Source organism: Danaus plexippus, chromosome 10 (assembly GCF_018135715.1).
Source record: "Danaus plexippus chromosome 10, MEX_DaPlex, whole genome shotgun sequence".
NCBI classification, from domain to species: Eukaryota; Metazoa; Arthropoda; class Insecta; order Lepidoptera; family Nymphalidae; genus Danaus; species Danaus plexippus.
Window position 1 is genome coordinate 7,450,143 of NC_083543.1, and position 24,742 is coordinate 7,474,884.

A 24,742-nucleotide genomic window follows, 5' to 3' on the forward strand; every position below is an offset into this window, starting at 1 on the left:
CCCCCCTTATAGACTTGTTCCTTTTTTGCTATGTGGAAGGGATGTCTGTTCTTTGTCCTTTGGTCTTTCCTTTCCTTTCCTTTTGGTCCGTTGTGCTTTGGACGTTATATTATCCCAGAAAGTTGTAACAAAAGGCCGTTTACTTACCTTACAGACTTGCCCTGCTTTAACAACTAACAGCAAGAGTTCTGCTCCTATTGAGTGTTAAGCTGGCCATAGACGGAATGCATGTAGCAGTCGACTACGACTACTTAGAGCAGTTGTGTTCGACCGCAAAATAATGGAGTGAGGCGGGAGCGGACTGAACCTCCTGCCTGCCGAAAGGAAGGGATTTCAACTCAGCGGGAAGCGGAGAGGGGTGCGGCCGGCAGCAACCGCTTGTAGCGGTCGGTCTATGGTGGGTCCGATACGATCGCACGGCAAAACTCGGCCGCAGAGCGACTTATCGACTTATTGAATACAGTTGACAGATAGTTTCAGGTACAGTTTCAGACTTGATTTTTGATGTTCAGCGTTACTTCCAATCAATGTCTTACAAGATGGCTGAAGCCAGTACTTATAGTTTTCAAATACAAGGTGATACTCAAATGTTGCCATTACAAAATCACAAAGGTTCTGTTTTATAATTAGTTATAAAAATAATTCTAAGGATTATAGTGTATCATAATTAGTACGGCACGGATACCGCCACTTGTTACAACTTTTTAACTATCACGAAACTGTCCGCTGTCATGTACACCTGAGCACCGTCTAACGCTGTTAAGAGCAGTAAAGGAACACGCCAAGGTGATAATTCGGCATAGAGGCTCGCGAGTTATTTTTTTTAATAACATTACCTTTTAATTAATTCAAATTATAAACGATAACGTGAAGAAGTCTAGAAGATAACATCTAAGGAAAAAGTGTTGCGAATTCGTCACGATTCATATTTGAATAACCGTGGCTTTACTATTTCTCCATTACCTGAGTTACGAATATATAAGTTTCTTCATATCTTCCATATGGATGATAAAGGCCTATTTAAATGAAAATAATATTTTTCGGATAAACTACGCGTGGTTTATTTTTCGACGAGATCTCGTCTGCCCGTGATCACGTTTGCTGAAAAGTAACAGAAACTTCGGGCGTATGTAGTTTTTTACAAAAATAAATCACGCGTAGTTTATCCGAAAAATATTAATTTCATTTAAATGAATAAAACTCGCGAAAATCTTAGATCTCATTATGATCAAGGTCGTTAACAAGGACAGGCTAGAAAAAATAAAAAAGAATGCCTTTATTGTTTATACTTGTATCTCCAAATATAGATTTTACTACTGTATTTGTATAGATAATGGTTAAAAAGTGCCTATTTTATTTTAATCCTAACAAGCTATAGAGCTTATGACAATAATTACATACCGTGTACACTCACTCTGACCACATAATTATAGAAAATGTAAGTGTGGCATCTGCAAATGGTACTGTAGTGCAATCGGTGAGTTGGATGTCAGTCAATTTTAGATATGAGGAATGACGCTGCCTCCAAAAAACTTCCATGCCATACACCTCAGGCTTGGAAGTCCATCGCTTAAACAATTATGTTCCTTAACAATCTGAGGCTAATATTGTCTACTTGAAAATTGTTTATCTCTGTTGTCTTATATTTTCATGTAAAGTAGTGTTTTGGGTATCTATAGTAAAGGGAATCTAGATTTATATAAGGTTAAGCAAAATAGTAGGACTCTTTATCTTTAAATTGTATTGTATTTTCTAGTTTTTTTATTACATAAACTAAGCATTGAACTTAAAGTATACATTACGGTAGTTAGGAAAATTTGTAATTTTGACAGCAGTTTTTTAAATTTATGATAGAGATAAAGAAAAATAAATTTTCTTAGTAAATACCTATACCAATTTTTTTTTTACGAAAAAATCATCTAAGATAGAAGTATTAAAATTTCAAACTAAGCACACTTCGTACTCGCGAAAATTGCTAAATTCATATATTTTTCATCAGCTACCAAAGAACATTCCTTTCTCTTGAAGGACAAAATATTCTTTGTAACCGTCATTAACGATGTCAATAGGATAAGCCAATAATAAAAGCTATTATTAGTCCGAAATTGTGTTTTATTTACTTTGAAAATTGTAATCATAAATACTATAATAAAATTATTTACAATGCAACATACAACTTGACATCCAGTCATCATTATTTACACAAGGCGATGCGTGAATAGCAATTTTACCTTTATCAATTATAAGTAGGTAGTTACCGATAATTACTATATATAACTTGTAAAATAACTTAAAATACATAACCACGAGCATTACATGAATTATTGAAGTTTATTCTTAATATGTATTACACATCATTTAATCATGGCAACTGTTTTTCTGTTTACAATATTTTGTACTATACTTGACGTTTGTCTATATTTGACACATTTGTAATGTCATTAAAGCGTTTGACAGAAATGAAGCCGACTTTTATATTGGTTATAATCAAATATTCTATAAATCTTCTTAAGCTTTATAGAACAATTTTATAGTATATAACATCGTTGGTTATATTTCTTATATGATTACATCATAAGCAGGTTTAGAACTCTTCTAATAATCAATAAATTTAAAAGCATTTTAAATATTAGGTAATATTTAATGGTAAATAATTATTGTTCAAAACAGATATATTTTATATAGCGAAACTGCAACAGTGTTGGCTATTTAAATGACATTCGTGGATACAATAAACACATAATTAAGTGATTTCTTTAACATTATTTATTATTCAATGAAATTTTATAAAATTTACGCACTAAATGTTATCTCACTAATGTCTTTTCGTGCGTCTTAAAACTAATTTAATCTACTTAAATTCACTATTCGCTTCCTATTTTATTGAAAGCGATGAACGTTTAGTAAGATTTAATTTTTACCTTAAAGTTCAGAATGAATTGTTAACGTTATTATACTAGGTACTTCAAGTGGTTAGTGGATTGATAGGTACATAATAGTGAACAAGAATATTTAAGTAAAGTATTTTTCAGACGAAATTGTTGCCATATTTTGAATATAACTTAAAAATTTAAAATTAAATATTTTATTATGGTATCAAGTTAGAATCGATCTAAATAGCTTAGTGGTGCTTTTGTGACTGACAATACAAATATATTAGTATTAGTAAGGACAGAAGAATGCTAGTTAGGAAGTCGATGTCAAAAACATTAATATCAATAATATAAAGGCGAGTAACTACTGGACGGAATATTATGGTTTGAAGGGCTTTGAAAGATAAGGTACCTATTAGTTTAAAATAGATTATTTCTTCTGAACTCTGTGTAAAATATTCTTGAAAACTAGAAAAGTCGTTACATCTTCATATTTATTACTATCTATTTTGAAATATATATATAGGTATATCACTTATTTATTGCTACAGATCATTCAAATTATTTATTAGAAAATTATGTTAAATCAACGAACATACTAAACCAATTAACAAATGACGCGTTCACGTCTCGGTGGCTGAATGTTGAATATAATTATTTATATAGAAACATAACAACTTTTCAAGTTAGTGTTGTATATTGGCATACAAATTACTATAAGCCTGTTGCTACAATAGACATTTTAATTGTTTTTCAAATAATATAATTATACCTTACAATCTAAAGCTGGTAACATACCTACTTAATTCTTAACAAAGCTAATTGAATTGTGATCGGGCAAAGCATTCTAAATCTCAAGCCAAAAAACTATATTTTATATTTAACTGTAATATTCTTATATCGATTTAAAATAACCCTTGCACTTAGATTTATATGAAATCAATATAAATTAATATTCAAGGAATAATTTATATTAATCAGGGCAATGCAACTTTTATGTCTGCATTGGTTGCTGGTTTTTAGTACTTACTCTTGCCGATTGAATATTATTTGAAATATCATGCTGATTTTAAGCTCAAAAACTACATTTCTCGTGAAATTGGCTAACAAGAGAATTGCACTATAAATTTTTTGTAAATTACCGTTAGCTATATGTAGATTAATATCTTTTAAAGCAATAAGCGCTTAAAGAGCTGCAATTTCATTGAATTATTTAGTAAGTGGGTATAGTTGAATAAAATTTAATTACATAACGTAAATATATGTTTAGCAATGTTAACAAGACATTTTTTTATAAATGTATAGAAATAGTATATCAAAACGAAAACGAAGTCATAAGATAAATCCAACAATAACTAGATGAAATAACGCCTGAATATAATTTTAAATATTTATAACAGAATATAGCATTTTTCGTCTTATAAAGCGAATGATATGTTTTTTTTTTAAATCTTAATATAACAGTAGAAGTTAGAACATTGCGAATTAAAATAGTATCACTTTAAATATAACTTTCAAATCTGGGAATGGTTATTGGTACACCATATTTTTATAAAAGTATATATATGTATATATATTTTAATTAACTAAAGTTATTTGTTTGAACTATGAATTGTAGGTAGAGATCTGAGTTTCTCTACCACAGATAAGTAAGCGTTTCTGATAATTTATTTCGAAGAGGTTATAGCGAATCTATATATATACTTAATTTCCAAATAATATCTTTCAAAACTTATATATGGCGTAAATTCATGTAAGTTTTTTCGTTAGCCCACCGTATTTTACTTTAATAAATATTTCAAAAAATTAAACATCAGGTTTTAGATAAAACAACTAATTATAATGTACATAATACTATACAATTATGAACGGTATGATGAAGTAGAGCTACCAGATAGTAGTTACACTTGAGAAGCTTTAAGAAATAAGACGACGACTGAAAAGCATATACGAGCTATTCACTTACGAACGTAGCTGTATTCAAGGCGTTTACAGTGCTGCCAAATAGATTCGAGTATCTCTACTTAACCTTACTTGTTCACGTACAATATAATTTACAATATTCAAGCACAGCCAAAACGGGTTTCTTATTTGGTAATTTTTATCTATACATATATTAGATAAGGTATATATCAAATACCAAATGTCGACTCTTGGTCCACTTTATCGACAAGCAAAAGGCAGAGGTGTCGAAGACACCACAATGAAAAGTAATTGGAATAAAAAGCTTAGGTCTTACTACAGTCTAATTTAAAATGGACAAATACCACAAGGTACGTTTCACACGAACAATATATAATTTTATAAATGGATAAACTAATTTATGTGTTCAAATAAACAAAATGCTACTTCATATTCACTTCAGTCACTGAAAGTTCGTACAAACCGATATATTGAAGAAAAAAGTTTACATCAATTTCAGCATACATTTTCCATATAAATTACTGATATTCTTCTTAAAGAACTTCACGTATATATTCAAATGTCTTAGTAGTTTGATATTTATTGGATATAATAAATAATATGTAACATATTGAAATAAAATTATTATATTATGTAACAATATTAATTTAACTGAAAACATAACAAGTAAATAATATTATAGTTCTATATGTACTTTCGTCACAATAATTTGGTAACATGCCTTCCTTTTCATACCATAAAAAAAATTTTATTCAAAAAATCTTCAACATCCAAATGAAAACTAAGGCACGTATGTATACATTTTCATAGTATGCGGAAACTATTTTATAATTTATAATCCAAGTTACAATATTTATTTTTTTATTAAAATAATGACTCAAATGTGTATACCCACTTACAAGTGCTATACAACTTAGTAGTAGCTAAATGAGTATGGCCAAATTGGCTGTACACAATTCTAATTGCTTATAAAAGGTATGTTTGAACAGGCAAATGAGTCAAATCCATTCAAAGGTGTGATTAGAAGGCATGTTCAAGGCATGTTCGGTATTACTAACGTCTACATACAGAGAATGATCATTAGGTGTCTAAGATTAACAAAAATACCTATTTGAGCTTCTGTTATCTAAGTCTAAACATTGTTCGTCTAACTTAAATTTCAACTCACAGAGTGATGAGCGTGATACGAAAACCCCTAAAAGCGATTTCTATCATTGGTATCACAACAAATGTGTATGGATTATAATTTAATATTAAATTAATTTAAATAAATATATATATATATTTATATAAAATCTACAACAATCTTAGAATTTCTTATATTAGTTTCAATAAAATTTGGTTGTCTGTAGGTAATGAAATAGATTTCTTTACTTGACGAACGCCCTGAAATTTAATCACCATCATAGAAATATTTACCACGATTCACGATATATCTATATGTGAATTGTTCCCAGTTAACCCTACTTCAAGATTTTAACCGACTGGCTCACCTTTCAATACATAATTCATAATAATAAGGAACCTATTTCATAGCCTCGGAACATACATCAGATTATTGACCGGTTAGCTGTTTAACGAAGGTACAGAGTCTTTTTGTTCCATACTGTTCTTATAACTACATGTTACTTATATTTTTATGAATTACTTAAATCGAATGGAAATTCATCAAAAATATCATCAGATCTCGTGTTCTATCTAATATTATAAAAAAAAAATATTGCCGTGTAACGAGATGAAAAACACGAAGCCGCTAACTTGGAACGTACATAAGCAGCTCGCACTATTTATAATTAAGAGAAGGCTTTGTAGTGAATGAAGAAGAAGATAAGAAATACCGCGTATGCGGTCGGGAAAGTGATTCGAGCTATGACGTCGATGGTCTTGGCCACTCTGATGGGGTGAGGCGGCTCCTTTTTACGGACCTGGACGAAACATGGCTGAAAGAAATTATTTCGCCAAATGAATGATGACAGCGAAAAAAAATACAAAACGGCTAACACTAACATATAATATAATGTACAACTACAGAAATAAAACAATATATTGTAATGGACACTAAAATTCATAAGGTTTAGTAGTTTAAATCAATCTATATTAATTAATACATGTACATACTCGGATTTCAATAGCTGTTTTGGTACTATTCAGGCCATTTCTATGACAGTACAATGGAAAAATTTAAATCATTATAGGATCACTGTGTAGTTTATCTATCTTTTTTTTGTTAAGACCGTCTTTGCAGGTAGGCCTAAATGACTTGCAATTATAGGATTCTACGATATAATTATGACATACGACAAACGAAATTATTTATAACAAGAAAACGGTAAAATCCGAATATATACAGATATATAAATTAATTAATACATGACTACACACGTATATTTATATTTACATGTATTACATGACATAAGAAGCGGATCTTAACATAAATTTTGCATTAACAGGCTAAAATAATTAAATAAGCATCTGTGCGTTTTATTGTTACCTCGGAGACGCCGCCGTTGTTGGCCGTGTGAGTACAAGCTCCTGGCGCGGTGCAAGTTGTACACGTAACTATATCAGCCGCGCCACTCGACTCGCGCTTTTTATCACCCTGCATTTAAACCTTATTCATATTCACTAATATATTTATAATACTATCTATATTATTTTTTATATTAAAGATCTATTAATTCTGAACCAATCTACATACTACTAGAATCGAAATGGTATGGACTGTTAATGAGTTATTGGTTTAGTCTAGTCTACTTACAGGCTGTAGCGATCCGATGTGGCATTAAAGAAAAAATATGCGTTAGATATAGTGATATATCAGATGGTATGTTTTGGCGATATGTTTTGACGTTCGTGACATCACTTACAGCGCCGCTAGTGTCCGGCTCAGACGTATCAGTTTTAGACCAGTTGAGAAATGCCATCGCCTCCTACGTGGATGAACATATCGTTTACTTAGAGCCGAAGCGTTGTGGTATCGGAACGTGTTTTTGCTAAGCAAAATATTACTTGATGGTTACTAAAAGCGCCTCTGTAATATCACTTTAATCACGCCCGGGGTACAGTAGGAAGCTTTGCTGTCTTAAATTCGAAGCATTCCTTTCGCAATTCATTTATAAATAATGTTAAGTTTAGTAACAAGAGTTAATGAAATACAATTAAGAGCTACAACACAATGTGTATGATTCTACAAGTAACCAAACGGTTCTCACAGTTACCTACATTTATAATCTACATCATGCGTACCCAAATGAATACGTGCTGTGATTGCAATGGTGACCTAGACCGTTATATTTCTTTTTAAAATAACACGAAATATAACAGTTGTATCAGGACAGTGCCAATGATAATGGCGAATGTTCTTACCAAGGGGCTGGCCAGTATAATGCCAATTCTGCTCAGAACTGCGGGTAGTCGCTGCGAACACATTATACAGACATATTGTTCACTTGTGACGAGATGAACTACTTGAGTGCAGAGTGAACACAGACTATATTGATGTGGCCACACTTAACACAGCACACTTATTATAATATTTATATAATTTGTATTCTTTGCAATGTTTTCTTTTCATAACAAACGAATGGCCACACAAAAATAGTCTCTGTATTGATGATCACGGGTTGCAAAATTTTGTATCGTGTTTAACATAAACTTCATGCAAATTAGTTTGTAGGACATGCTGGAAAGATTAAGAATTGAAAGTCAAAACGTGCTACGCATGTACCAAAAGAAAACATTGCAAAGAGGAAGAAGAGGAAATGTTAGATAATTAAGTAACCATTTAAATAGGAAAGTATGTTGTTTTTAAAGCATAAATAGAATTTGATATATTTAGAAATATTTTATGTATGATGTGTACAATTCAGTTCTTTATAAACTCACGTAAGGATGAACATTATTTAATTTTATTAAAATTATTTATCTCGTATTGTACGAAAATTAAAGTGTATTTTTTTTTAATAATATATAAAAATGAATTATTTATTTTGGTTACAATATTTGCATTTCGTTCTATATTATAAGCTGGATGTATTCAAACTGTACGAGACAATACATTAAATCGAACACATTTAGATATATAACATATAATGTGCATTAAACAACAATGACACTCGTCAATAATAACCAACTCACCTGTGTGACGGGGTTCTCTCCCGGGCGGTACACGACGTTATGCAAAGGACGCTTCCTGCCGACGTAATTCACGCACACGAATTCCAGAAGCGACGCGTATATGAAGCACATGCAGACGCCGTCCCATACGTTCATAGCTGTGAGATTCGATACAACCGGCAATGTTGACCGAAAACCGTTTGATGTTGTGAAGAAATTCAACATTGTAGTTACACCTACGCCAAGATTTACAATGAGATGATAATATTGATATGCATATGAACATCCCGATATACTGATTAGTATGGGTCTGCAAATCACTAATCCCTCCACTAATATATCTATGTTAAGCACCTAAATTGCTTTAAGCACTTGCTTTCTATTAAAAAGCTAATACCTTTATTGGTATTTAGTACCCGTATATTTGAAATTTAATATTCTAGATATGGAATCGCAAAATGTTTGATATAAACAAGCAAGCACGATGACAGTATAATCGGATGTTCATATAGTACAGTCTTATAATTTCGGCTTAAAATTGAAAGTAAAAGTGCTTTAATCGAAGGCTCTGTGATATATTGTAATTGTTCTACCGTAAGTTGTATTGAACAAAATTTTGAAGCACGACCTTTCTAACATGCAAAATAAGGAAAAAGTTTGTCAATCAAATTTTCTTCTATGGCCAATATTTTTTTATTTACTTACAGTCGTAGAATCGGTAATCAATAATAATCCTATAAGAAGTCTACTAAGTTAATTATAAAAATAATTAAATTGCTGCCATTTTTATGTAAAATAAAATAAACAATAAAACTAACCGATCATGACTCTAGCAGGCACAGCATTCCATTCCAGCCAAAAAGTAATAAATGATGAGGTCACCAAAATGATTCCCGGAATAAAAACAGTGGTGAAGTAAAATGATCTATCCCGCGTGAAGATGAGATCCACTTTGAGGCAGCTGTAATTACCTAAAAATATGAAGCATATCTAATAATAAAATATGATAGAGAAAAGCTTAACGACGAGCCGTCGGCGGTACAGTAAGATCTATTGCCGACGGGAAAGCGAAAGTATCCTGCCAATGTTAGCGTGTTATGAACAGCCCCAGCCACATCTACGAAGAGAGAAGATGAAAGGATGCAAGACCGAGAACATTCCATTCGCCAGCCAATTTTACCTATCATGGAACGAGCCGGAACTGCGTTCCATTCCAGCCAAAATGTGATGAATGAAGAGGTCACCAGGATTATGCCAGGAATAAAAACTGTGGTAAAGTAGAATGCTCGGTCTCTCGTAAAAATAAGGTCCACCTTTAGACAGCTGTAGTTACCTGCGAAGTTAATATTATACGTAACGTTTGAACGTCATACAACCTCTCGTCCCAATATATCGCGCGGAGCGTTGTATTCGGTTACACAATCGGATATTTAGTTACGGTAATATTTGGATATATTCCAAATAACTCTATTCAGTGGCCTTGTTAATTATATACAATTATAATAACCAAAATCAAATACTAATCGTCTACTATCACATATGTAGGAGTAATGCGTGTTGTGTACCAAGTGTACGAGAGCGGTGTCACAACGTTCCAACAGCATACCAATTCTATCACGTGCATTAACCAGTTACGTGCAAATGTAACACAAATAAAAAGTAATGATGATTGTGATAGATGATGTAGGTATTACGGTCCGTCAGCGAGTATCACACAACAACGCCATTACTCACACATAAGCGTATACTGTATAAATACGACACCGGACATGTTTTTCATCCAGTTCAAGTTGTACCTTGCTCCTCAAAGCGTCTCTGGCAAAGATTACATGTCAGCTCTTCATCGTCCTCGTAAAGTGAAATACCATCAGCTGCTTGCAAAGACGTTAATAAATTCTTACATTCTACATTTTAACTTAAATAATTTATCAAAATTATTTAACACACAGAAGCTGAATACCGTTTCACTAATGCGTAATGTGTAAAACCAACAAAAATTAACATGCCACACTACGGCTAGCTACTCACGAATTTTACTTATATACGTATAATAATATAAATAATTACAAATTTTCAAATCTATCCGAATTCAAACACATATTCTAAATTTAACGACTACAGCATAAAACTTAAAATTATAGTATCGGTAAACCAAGACCAAGCTGAAAAGAGTTAATCAGAATTTCTTGTAAGAATAGGGCTGTGCTTGTAACAAAACAATGTATGTCGGGAAGTCTAGACTACATAAATTGGCTTCGACCGATATGCAGGAATATACAGGGAGTCCCGAAAAAAGGCATGGATAACAAATTATAATTTTGGACATTTGATAGGTTATTATCATATTACTTTTGTTACATTCTTAATTCAATTAAAAACCCTTTCTTCAAACGATTATCTTACTAAATACTAGTGCTTACATACTTTTGACGTCCTCGGTGAGCTTTATTATTTTTGACATAATATGCTAAAAAGAATCATCTTAGAACTTAGTTTAAAAATAAATTAATTAGTGCCAATTAGTTGTTATCATATTATATGAAGATCAAAAAAAAAAATATTAATAAGAAAACCATCAACCAAGTTTTCAGAAACACCCTGTATACAATGTTATAAAGCGAGCAAATCGATATATTTTTTACCTCTCCAACTGGCTTTTATGGGGCAAGGTATGGTCTGGTTCTGTATGAGGTAAGCGTTGAGGGTCGTCAAAGATGGCGACTTCCGCAGCGTGTCTTCATCATTCTTCCACACGTACGTTATGGCAGATTGCTCGTAGGATACTGGAATATATTATTTAGACTCATAGAAAATATCCTGCTATATAATGAAACACAAAACATATTAAGAGATTTTGACTTACAACTCTTTGTAGATAAGTACTTATGATTTTACCTATGAATTATTTACTTAATTAAAACTCCTATAATTAATACTGGTTGCGTAAGTCTATATTCTAAAACTAAATGACAAACAAAACATATCCATTAAACATTAAATCTACAAATAAAATGACTACGAAACGTTTCAAGTATTTCAGTTTTTTTTTTCATAGGAATGGCAATGTAAGAAAGTATGATACTATATTACTCACTACTCTCTAAGGCAAATGAACACAATGGGTCGTCGAAGGGGAAGATGTTCAGCCGTCCCTGACAAGACAGTATGAGGTGACGTCTCATCAGATAGTTGATAGTCCCGTTGCGATAGATCCGCAACGCAAAGTGCATCGGAATTATCGGATCCTGAAATATCATAACCGCTATCAAACTAATTTTTAGGCGACACTATGCATTGATTAGCATACAACCAAATAAAAGAAAAAGAAAAATCTAATCTACTACCAAATAAAACATAACGGGGCTGACTTTAATGGGCCGTGTTTTATATTTTTGATGTTATAATAGCAATTTTTTTTCGTATAAAGACAGATAACCTTTGTGCAATACTGTTGCTGCTCGAGCGAAGCCAGGTCAGGTCGCTAGTCAATCAAAATATATCTATTAGATGTTGTTGCACCTTTAGTATTATTCCTTTATTCTAATTTATCAATCTACAAGTACCAGCGATTACCAATAAGTACTAGTTAATAATATATAAACTAATCTGCCTACATTCCAGCTATACGTAACAATTAGCGAACAAAAGAATAGAAGCAAAAAATAATTAATATTTTAATAATTTTTCATACAAAGCTATTATTTGATATATGTAATTACTTTTATATACCAAATTTTAATTCGAATTAAACTCACTTTGAAGTCACCGTGCATAATGAAGTACGTGTCGGGTAGCCAAATATCTTCGTGATGGTGGATGGCATTCAAATAGTCGTAATGGGACTGATTCGAATACCGGAGCCGCGGGTCATACCATTGTTGCTGAAGGAGGAATTCAACCTCGTATTTCTGAAAAACATCAACTGCTTAAGAAACAAACATAATCACAGAGAACCAAATAGAAGTTGTTATGTATAAAGGTGATTAAAAAAGGTAGGAATAAGAGAAATCAACTTACAAGACTAGATTCATCTGGAGACGCTAAACTAAGAAGTAGCACGCTAACATTTACGGTGAGGACACCTGGAAATCGACGATGATAATGATGTACTTAAATTATTATGTAAATGTAATAAAAGAAACATTTCTTTTTAAAAAGAATTAAGAATGAAGCAAAAGAACGAGAGAGAATTAGAGATGTAGCACGGACACAGAAAGAACCTACGTAAGCAGACACATCTTCAATACAACATGCTAGGAGTCTAAAGAAAACATTAAAGTGCACAAGAAACACTAATTTTTATGGTTTTGTTTTTTTAAATTCTTTTCTGTAGAAGAACAAAGACGTTCGTCGTCGTGTAGTTAAAAAAAATATATCTGTTTTAATCTGTGGGCGTCGGTACACTTCATTTTCAATTTGTTTATATATTTTTTTATTACAAAAAATATTAATAAAGGTAACTTATAAATTCACTGCTATCAAAATAACTATTTCCAATAAATGTTCATATAAGGTTTAGAGAATGAAATAAAGCTTCGTTGTTTGATCCTCACGGGGATTAATAAGTTAATAAAAAAATATGTATAAATAAATGTAAAAATATTTTAAATATGTCTATTAAAGAGAAAACATTTTTTAACTTGCTAGAATATACCATTTTTTTTAAATGTACATCTTTGTTTACTAGAAATGTACAAGTTTCTTTGATTTTTGTTAAGGGATTCGACATATGAAAATATTATATAATATTATCATGTATAGAATTATAAGATATTTTAAAAGGCAGTGTTTTTTTAAATTGTGATCTCAAAATTTTTTCTTAAAAAGGTAATGTTTGCAAAAATAAGAATTTATAAATTTGACTATTGTGTTCTATGTTTGTGAAAAGAGAAAATTTTTTCGCTTCGGAAATTAATTGTCATTAATATTATCTTACAATGTGATTAAGTGATCGGTAGAATGACCTACAGATGTTACTTTATACGATTAAATATAATTTACAGGTTTTTATCTCTAAATTATTATCTGGTGCGTGCTAAACTAAAACGCAACAGGAATAAACGAACAAAATATGAACAGGTTGCATGTGTACATTGTGAATCAGAAGCAAAACTATCCATTCATAAATAAAATAGATATATGTCAAAATTGGACCATAAAAATTTATACCTTAAAATTATGAAAATTGGTCAAACAGATATGGACCAATGTCAATCAAGGTTTAAATTTTTATGAATAAAAATAATCAGTGCACAGATTATCGCAGTGACACACAGAGAACATAAAACTTAATGAACAAGTTACATCTTTTACGATTTCTCTTTTCAAAAACATGTAACACAACGAACCGCGATTGGGCGATCGAGGCCGAAGCGAGGGTAGCCCAATATTATCTTTATTCAAAGTGTCGTTGGGTGACGTTAGACCACAACAAAAATCAGGATCTGCAATTTAATATAGCCTTGTAGCTAACCCTCAAGGTCTATACCAATGTATCTCTCACTTTACGATGTTCTAAACACTTCTAACATTTATATAGATGAGGGTTATTTACCATCTACTGGTGGAAGCAGTCTTTTGTCGTAGCGGGAATTTTTCAACAGATTGTCCAAAATCTCTTTGTCCGACTTGCCCGCCGCAAAGCTGAAACAAAACAAATCATCATTATAATTTATTCGATACCGTTACAGAGTGAAACAAATTATAAAATTAAATTCAAAATCTTGGTTGCTTTGTCCTACATTAAGTTTATTTTCCTGCAGTGGATTTTCATTTTAGAATAAACAATATCTTTAAAGTTCTGTAAATTATAAGAGGCAGTCTGAATTGAAATAATTGGAGCAAAATTAACAGCTGTAATGTTTGAAACTTAACAAAGTTTGTGGAGACAAATTTGATTTGTCAATGAAGTTAGAACGGTATTGGGTGTATGAATTTGGTAACAAAAGTAGGTTACGGGATATCCGATACTTGATTTGCAAACATTTAAAGTGGAGAAAAATTATATTTCTGGAGTCTGATACTATTATATACTAGTAATAAGCTCGGCTTCGGAAAGCAGAACTAATCGTCTGTGTTGACAAATTAATGGTAATATAAAAGGCTCTCTTTTGTAACATACCATATAGTACAATTACTGCATGATAAATATGTTCTAACATTTATCGTATACTAGTTTACATCTGTGAACAATATTTTTGTTTCAAGTGTCTATAATCGGCCGGTTCTCACGCTTGGATACTCTTCACTTCTGCACGACTGACCACCGTGTACCCTTTACTCGTTTAAGGTCCATCCCATATCAACCGCCATTGGAATAAATACATCGAGATGAGCTTGGTTTTATTTTTATACATTGTTTTAATATTAAATTGATACTACATTTATTTCATTTTAGATTGTAGATTAGATTGAAACTATTTTTCTCATGAGCTTATTAATTCAGCCTAATATACAACAGAAAGTAAATTTCCTTAAAAATTATATCAAATTTGCCCTATAATACAAGAAGTCACCGGTGTTTAAATGAAGTTATGTAGGTCAGTTTGTAGATACGAATAGAACAAAGCATTATTTTAGTAAAACGGATTTAAAATGCAGTACAGTTGAATGTGTTTAACTACTAAATAAACAAATAAATACAGTTATTGTTTATAATATCTAAGTCAATAAGGTCAACTAGGTAATTGTTTTTGGTTTCCATATCACTTGATTAATTTTTGTGATCATTACATTCCTGTAAATAATATGACATTTAGAAAGAAAATTATATTTATACTATATTAAATCCTAAGCGTTTCGAATTTATGAATTCACTAGTTTCACGCTTTTTTATTACTATGTCGTTGTTAATAAAAGGAAATAATAACTGAGAAAAATTGCTTTCATGACACCGGAATTCCAGTATTTATGTCTATAAAGAAGATATTGTAAAAAATACATGAGCTGTTTTGGATTTTAAGGTTTTGTTATTTTGGATTTTGACCTCAAAATAAACCCACTATTCTAGTAAAGGAATGATATTATTATAGGGAACATTATTTTTGAAGTAGATCCACTGCGAATCACTTTGGGTTAGTAGCAGATACTTCATATAAATTGGAACAGAAAACATTTGGCAACATTTTGAAGGCATGAATTGAATGATCTTTTATTTTAGTCAACCTTCTCACCTAACGATTACAAAAACGAGTTGATTACATGTAATAAAAATCGGATGTTAAAGAATTACGTAAAAATTTCTTTTCAGCTGTCCAATCCAGTAAACAAGACAAATGACGTCCTGTCCTACGGGAAATTTAACTCAAACAGTCCTGATATTTTTTGACCAGTTTTGCTGTCATATACTACAGTCCCTGAAGATCGTCATAGATTATTGGACGGTTTTGTATATGAAAGTTCAGCTGGTCACTAAAAACCCACTGATTTGGCTTTCCGCCGCTTTGTAATCACACTAGAATCCCTTAGATCACAAAAAGTTGAAAGAATAGAGGATTGTATTGCTATTAATTTTTTTTACATTTACCTATGAAATAATCAAAATGCAGATAATAATTGAGTGTTTTCAAAAATAAGTTTCGTTATGTCCATACCATTAATTTACATGTCTGCAACTAATCAAATATTCATGATTCTCACTTAATGACCTAGTAAGTACTATGTATTCCGATGTATAATAACATTTTTTTAGTTTGTAAATTTTTGGGACTTCGATTAAATGAGCTCTCGAATACGTCATAATTGAATTCTTGAAAAGCAAGCATTTACCTTATGAAAGTTAATTAAATTTTAATCAAAAGTTCGCTTTAATTAAGTTCTAACAATAGTCGATTGAGCACAATAATGCGCAACAGAAACATATCCTATAAGTAATTTTTTGCTTTGAATTTTATTTATCTTATCGAACATTTATGCGTGTTGGAAACAAACTACAAACATTTAATGAAGAAAATTTTTGTAGTAGTGTTTAAAAAAAATTGCCATAATTAAGAAGATTTAAATCACGTGATTCACGTGTACGTACAGAAATATATTTTTTGATAATTGAATGATTTATAACTACGATCGGCTTTATGTGAATAACTTTTTAAACTAAAAAATACTAAAATATGTCCTTTAAAAACGGCTCTGGTTGTAACGTTATCCGGGTAGATGTTTTTAAACACTGGGGTGCCACAATTACTTTTGAAATGTTAAAATTAGAAGTACCTTAAAATCATAAGTGTTTACACTGGAATTTGGAACTCGTTTAAAGCACATTTTTTTATAATACTCACATGTCGGAGGTGAGCGCGGACGCTCGGCTGAGCATAAAGAGGAAAGCCACGGCGCGTGCCACAACGCATGACCAACCCATATTAGGACATCTGAAATATTGTAATATATATAAATTATCCTATCTTATATTCATTGTTTAATTTAATATGAAATTATATTATAGGGAAATTTATAGCTAACCCAATTCTTTATCTCTTAGACTATTATGATTATAGAACGCTCTTATTACATTTACAAGTTTTCATAAAAAATAACACCGTATATGTAATCAAAATAAACATGCATCGCAACGATGTAACAATTAGATTTGTCTCCAAACAGAATTATTGCTCGGAAGCTTTTAGTGGACCTCACATCATCGGTGTCCATGCATATTTCATTATTAGCTCTACATTATCGCACCATTTATCAGTATTGATCAATGTAATCTACAATTTGTGAAACTAAGCCACTCGTAAGTCATGCAAGCCGCATTTACTACCGTGGTGCGAGGTCGAACATATTTTTTCCATCTAGAATTCAATACATGACCTACATATGCTATGACGTCAATACGATACTGATACATATGTAATTACGAGTTTATAAAATAGTACATGTCTGGTTTCGTCGGTATATATATTCTTACGACACGTTAAGGGATAATGCTTTTAGTCATTCCGCATCTCCACATTATGCTGATGTTTTTGAATCCCTCGGGATGTCTCAAACAGATGCCTACTACATTTACATTATTTACAATCCAATTATCTTATGTTGTACATACAATTTGTACCGTTTCGAAATATATATATATATATATGCACTTTTATAAAAGTATTATGTTAAATAGTTTTAGCCCAGTTCTTAGTTCATACTGAGCAGTAAAATTTAATAGTATTTAATTGAGGAATAAAATATAATAATATAAATTTATTTATTAAGAAAAAACTTTCTATTTGACTAAACATATTTATTTTCGTTTAAGTTGTTAATTGTATATGTATAAATATAAATTTGACATCCTTTTTGCATAAATCATATATAAAAATAAGAAGAAAAAAATATTTTTACATTGGTATGAAAACGTATATGCTCCGTTGGGAGAAGGCAATCTTGAAGTCGTGATACTAATATTGGCACACTATTGGTATAACTTCGGATTTTGTGGAACTAACTAATAATAATCAATATGATTGGTATATTTAAGGACAAAAGTAAATTTATAGTAGTGTTAATATTATTATTAACAAATTATTGAGCGGAAACTATTCAATGGATTGTAACCGCAAAATTATACTCGTATATACCGGTTACATCGAATTCCGTAAAATTAACAGAAATGCTTCAAATCGCGTTATTGTTTTTTTTCCAAAATAATTCAATATTTTCGTCACCATAAAGTATTAATTACTATTCTGTAGGTTTAAATATTTTTATTTTTCGATAATGTTATGTTATTAAAGTTTTACTTTTTGACATATATTTACGTAACTATCACGTAATATTCTTTTTACAAGCCTTTCATATTATAAAAGTCGGTAAGATTTTCAATACAAAGTGCACGATGTAAGGTTGTTGGTCACTTTTTAGTACAATTGCTAGATAAAATAATGCAATGCAATAACGCGGGTGCATAAACATGGGAAGGAGTGTTGTTTGTGTAATTATTATTCAACAAACCTTTCTGTTGACTGCGGAGTGTTGGCATGCGGAGACGTTCACCCCGTCCGCGATGGCTCAGCCCTCCGCGACATCATTAGATAAATGAAACTGAAAAAAAAGTTAAATTAAATTTTAATTATATCGATTTTTGATTTCTCATACGTCTATCGCGTGTCGCATTACAATTGGCCGCGAAGCAGGCGTAAAATTAAAAGCGGTCCAGCCAAGGCCTATATGTAGGCCAGTGGACCCTATCAACTGACCGTATATAATTTATATTCTCACTCGTTCGTGAAAGTGCTCCACGGTATTTGTATTTTTGGCTATTAAATTAAATAAATATTATGCTCTTTTTCTGACATATTTCTATCACCAGAATGATTAATTTTATTATGCGTTTCGAACTCTGTGGGTAGATTGAATTTTATATTTTTTGAAGAGATATCTTGTATAATATACTTTATATTGTGTGGTTCTTTCCAAGTACCATTTCTATTCTAAAATTATTAAGTTGATTTGAAATTGGGAGTATATTTCTGAAAATTTTCATTTAAAAGCCAAAAAATATTACTAAATTTTTTTTATTCAGAAAGGAGCTGTAACAGGTTTCAATAATTAAAAGTGCTAAGATTTAATCACAGAGTCACAAAGATGAAAAATAGACATTAGGTAAGAAATTATTAATAAGATTTGCTTTTGAAATGTTTAAAAGACTCCCCAATCGCATAGCCAAACCAGATTTGGCCGAGTTTATTTTAAAATGAAATGTCAAGTTTTATATTCAACTTTTTCCAATTATGCCACGTTTCTGTGGAAAAGCGAAATTTTTATTTTTATTGACACAGCCTCCATTACTTCGCAAACACTGGCTAAAGATATTTTTAATTTTTTTTTTCTAAGAAATAAAAAAAAATTGAAATCGTAATTAATTAACCTGTATTATATTTCTTACAATATGTATTAATTTTTTTAGTATTTATGCTAAAATATATATATAAAAAAAATATATCACTTATAAATGTCATTCATGTTGTCGTTTTGAAACTTTAAGATGGTTGCATTATTATTATTGATGACAAAATAATATATTTACTTAATATATTTTAGAGAGGAGACGAAACATCTCAGTATTCCATGGATTCACAGTGCGGGTGCCGAGTTCATCTTGTTGCAGGGGTAGTAGCTTCAACAGTGCTAGGGACTTGCGACCCCGGTAAACGTTTAATGGGCCCCCGTCTAACGCGCGTTAAACGCTCACCTCCACCGTCCAAGCTCCTCTCTACATAACCAAATTTAAAACGAACTTTCTAGGGGTGCCTTTGCAGTAAGTTCCAAGAATGAATTGATGTTTCTAGGGGTGCCTTTGCAGTAAGTTCCAAGAATGAATTGATGTAAGTTCTTGACAGGCCCAAGTGTTTTAGTACGTTTTAGCGAGTTTTAGCTGTTATATCTTTCGCTCCCACTACAATCGCTTACCAGTTTACGACGAACTTATTTCTAGTAAGTTCGTTAGTGAGCTTGTAAAACTTATTGACCTTGATGGTATGGTCTTTGGGGATGTTGGTTTCCCAAAAAACCGTAAGCTCTATTAAGACAACGCGCTTTAAAGTTCGCGAATATACATATGTCTGGTCATGAACAGATATAAGTCTGGTCTGGACGCCGATGCACAAATATCCTCTGGGATTGTATATTGTTTCTCATACGTATCCAATCCGGAGCCGCTTTAAGGATTGAGTTAAGTTTGACGTCTGATTTGACGTGCCTTTTCTTACAAATGACAAAACCTATTGGCTGCTTGTTTGTGTTTATTTCTTTTTGCGTTCTGGCAACGGAAGGACTAACCGCTTCATGTATGATATCTAGGACCCAAAAAATTATATATATATGTATATATAGTTAATTTGCGTTATATATAAAAGTATTGTTTACTATAAAATGCTTTTTGAAATTTTAATAAATATTAATTAATAGCATTGTGTAGTAAAGCGGATAACGCTTTGCTCCTAAACCGATTACAGACTAATCCTCGTTGTATGTTAAGCTATATGAGGCAGAGTTTTAATGAATTCCTACATGAAATTGCTTTCTACACAATAACGTTAGAACAGAAAAGGTTTATATTCGTCAATGGCACTTTATAACTGCATTCTCATATAAAACAGAGAATCAAACGGAATGAGTTCATTATTGTTTTTCTGATGATCCGGAAAATAGAGGCTCGAAGATGTTCTGAACAGCTGCCAACTTCGAGGAGGCCTGGTTATGAAATTGAAAACTGTGCCAACCAGTCGCACTTGAACAGAAGAGTTTCTTTATTGTGGAGTTGAAGTTAGTTTTGAAGTGACATTCATTAAAATTTTAACACACCCGGCCCGCTTATTTGTTGGAGTGTTGTTTGTATAAATTTTTAAGTTTGTGGACCCTACGAAATACCGGACAAATTTGAATTATAACGTGTCCTGTCCGTTTTACGTGAGCTGGTATAGTTTAATTTATTAGTAATCGTTTTTTTTATATTTAAATAGGCTACTATCAACACTGCCATTAGATGATTAAAATTATAGAAAATATTTATCTAGGTATAGAAAAGTATTATATATATAAAAATTAAATAAAATTCTTTTTATAGAAATGAAATATCTAAAGAAAAAATAATGAACATTATAAAATGCTGTTCGTTAAAAAACTTTTTTATTTCATCACACATCTGGGAACAAATGTGTCATGGTTTAAAAATAGTGATGTTTTTAAGTTAAGTTAATTATTTCTACTATATTTTATGAAGATTACCTTTTTGTTTCTTGTTGTCCGATTAATCTTACCAAGTAGATAGTGGTTCTATCTTTTTTTTCAACATTTTGTTAGATTATAGAGGATTTGCACAATTATTCTGAATGGTTGTCTGTATTGGATGTAATGTATCCGAATGGGAGCTTCACGGAATAATAGCAATAGTGGCGTAAGACAAAGTGTTCGCTATATTTATTCCTGGAATGTTCCGTCGCATCAATATACATGTAATAAGACAGTAAAAATCAAATGTCTGTACATTAAATATTTTTCCAAAAAACTAATAGGAGGCAATTAAAGAAGAGTCATAGAAACCAAAAAAACAATTTTTGGAACTTTTGTCTGTCTGTCTGTATGTCTGGTACGTTATAACTTCGAAACTTCTCAACGGATTTGAACGCGGTTTTCACAGTTGGATTACATATAATTAGGAGCATTGCCGAAACTTTGTTTCGTCAAAATCGGTTAAGGGAAAAAGTAGTTACGGTCAATTTTAAGTTTGATATATATATGGTTATGCGAAAAACGTCCAACACGCGATTGGAGCAACAGCTAGTTATTAATATAGAAGTACACATAAGTACATTAAATGAGAAGACTATGTAAATATGATATAAATAAACATTATTAATATAAAACGTCTCTTGAAAAAGTATATAAGTATCGGTATGTAAATATAAAACACATCGAAATAACGAGCTACTCCCCGAAATAATGGATAATAAAAGATTATGTCACTACAGAATTGTATCATAGTTTCAAATCATCACAAACTTTACCTATAAAGCTCAATAAACAAATGAAATACAATTGAGGACGTGAAATGGGGACATGAATGGATTGAAAACCGTCCTTCAGTCCAACGCATTAGTGTTGCCAGTGTTCGGATTTATCGTTTTGGACATTTCGTTAACAAGTTCCCGTGACCTTTAAGAGCTATATAATCATAAGTTTTATATTCGACGCCCTTGTACTAAAAAAACTTAACTAGTGACATTTTTATTAATATTTCCATAATTTCAGCTAACATAAAAATAAACATATTATAAAAAACGAAACATTAAAATGATTTTGTTACGTACGCGCTACATATTATAAAATAAATGAACATCGCCGGGGCAACATCGTTGTATGTATAAAATATCATATAACGAGTGACGCCGCTGACTCCTCGGAACGAACACCAAGCCGTGTGAACCAGAAGATTCCTGATACCGAACAAGCTATGGAATGGCATTGCTGTCCTAACATCGGGGCAATCATGTAGTCTTAGGTATAGGTTATAAGTTTTAATATGTAATTTTTAATTATAATATTCATATAAGTATGTTTCGTAGTTTTCCTGGAACCTCCGTTTGCCACCTTATATAATTATTTATACGATTGGTTATAAATAACATTAAATTAATGCGATCTAAGACTTTCGCGAGTTTTATTCATTTAAATGAAACTAATATATTTTGGATATACTACGCGAATTTTATTATTTTAAAACTACACACTCCCTACGTTTCGGTTACTTTTCAGCAACCGTGATCACGGGCAGACGAGATGTGAATGTCTGTCAGTTGGTCCTGTTATTTATCATCTACCGCCATCGATTTCTTAATTTTCTGGCGCACCGCTCTGGATGCCGGCAGAATACGCTTACGGTGTCGCGAGGTTCTGAGGTGTGGTCACGGACATGGGATTTTATATTTTTAAGGAGGGGGTCCCAGATGTTGGATTGATTCCAGCCACCTTCTCCATTGAAATTCGGATGTTTTTTAATTTCAATAACCTCGTCATTAACATAATATTAATTTATATTTGTCGTTCTTAATATGAAGTATCATCATCATTTGATTAATACTATGTTAGTTAAATAAGTGTGTAATAGATTTCGATTCAAGAGAATTCGTCGTGTTTAGCCCAAAAACGGTTTTTTACCTCTATGCAAAAATTTAATATATTTTAAATCATTCATTACACCAATTGGAAAAAAAAAACGATATATTATCTTAATTTCACTTATATTAACAGAAAAGTCACTTATTTTATATTGGGAATGTTTTGTTCGAGCAAGGGAAAGTACAAAAATTTGTTAAAAAAGATTGTTTTTAATAGAGACGAAAACTTTCAGCATTCCATGGATTAACTATGCGGATGCCGAATCCATCCCCTTGCAGGGAGAGGAGCTTCAACAGTGCCTGGACTTGCGACCCAGGTGTAGATTTAAGGGACCCCTGTCTAACGTGCGCTAAATGCTTACCTCCACTGTCCAAGCTTCTCTCTCTATTTAACAAAATTTGAAACGAAACTACTAGGGCTGCCTTCGATGCACATTCCAAGAATGAAATGATGTTAGTTCTTAACAGGGCAAACTCTTTTAGTAGGTTATAGAGGGATTTGGCTGTTATACCTCTCGCTCCCACTTCTATCGCGTATAAATTTACAACGAACCTATTCTTAGTGAGTTCGTTAGTGAGCTCGTAATCCTGATTGACGTTGATGGTATTGTCTTTGGGGATGTTGGTGTCCTCAGGAACCCTGCGCTCTATTAGCAATAAGTGTTTTAAAATTCGCAAATATAAAAATATATCCGGTCTGGACGCCGACAAACAAATATCCTCTGGGATTTTATATTGCTTCTCATACGTTTTATGCTCAATTTAAAAATGTATATATGTTAATATTATAAACATGTTTAATGTTGGAAAATAGAAATGAGACTTTGTACGAGACTGCAAAGAAATAACAGATTCTGTGAATAGACCGAAGTGCATCAATTGTCAGTTTTCCTATCTCTGTGAACACGTAAGCGTTTTTGATATTACATTCAAAACATTTTCAACCTGTCTATATTTAAAGCGAATAAAGAAATATGAAACGTTCATATTTTATTATCAATTCATTTCTTTTGTAACGATACATATGATAAAAATTTATATAACTAATTTGTTAACAACCTATATATGATGGAAATGCGTTGAAAAACCGTTTTTATGGGACAAATTTACTTTAGACTACTGTTGTTCGTGGTTCATAGTAAGCTGTATGAAAAATATACTAAGTTAAGGAAGGTAGAATAATTGACATTTAAAAAAAAAAATTAAACACGGTAGGTTAATGTTTAA

General features: G+C 31.6%; 1 protein-coding gene across 22 annotated transcripts in view; it reads right to left on the reverse strand.

Annotated features, from left to right (window-relative positions):
* Positions 1–2,091: 2,091 nt before the first annotated feature.
* The window catches only part of LOC116766662 (glutamate-gated chloride channel), a 46,674-nt gene continuing 24,023 nt past the window's right edge, over positions 2,092–24,742 (reverse strand). Inside the window, exons 2-16 of one of the 22 annotated variants that reach the window (XM_061521734.1) lie at positions 18,852–18,941; positions 17,189–17,278; positions 14,467–14,555; positions 12,930–12,994; positions 12,668–12,820; positions 12,007–12,157; positions 11,555–11,695; positions 10,709–10,783; positions 10,093–10,245; positions 9,731–9,883; positions 8,934–9,148; positions 8,163–8,213; positions 7,664–7,726; positions 7,288–7,395; positions 2,092–6,721 (exon numbers count right to left, since the gene is read on the reverse strand). In XM_061521734.1, coding sequence (XP_061377718.1) covers positions 6,590–6,721; positions 7,288–7,395; positions 7,664–7,726; positions 8,163–8,213; positions 8,934–9,148; positions 9,731–9,883; positions 10,093–10,245; positions 10,709–10,783; positions 11,555–11,695; positions 12,007–12,157; positions 12,668–12,820; positions 12,930–12,994; positions 14,467–14,555; positions 17,189–17,268 — 1,629 coding nt within the window. In that variant the 5' untranslated portion in view covers positions 17,269–17,278; positions 18,852–18,941 and the 3' untranslated portion in view covers positions 2,092–6,589. Of the gene's footprint in view, positions 6,737–7,287; positions 7,408–7,554; positions 7,727–8,162; positions 8,214–8,933; positions 9,149–9,730; positions 9,884–10,092; positions 10,246–10,708; positions 10,784–11,554; positions 11,696–12,006; positions 12,158–12,667; positions 12,821–12,929; positions 12,995–14,466; positions 14,556–17,188; positions 17,279–18,851; positions 18,942–24,742 lie in introns of those variants that run through there. The other 21 variants (XM_061521732.1, XM_061521737.1, XM_061521741.1 and 18 more) reach the window with 21 other exon arrangements.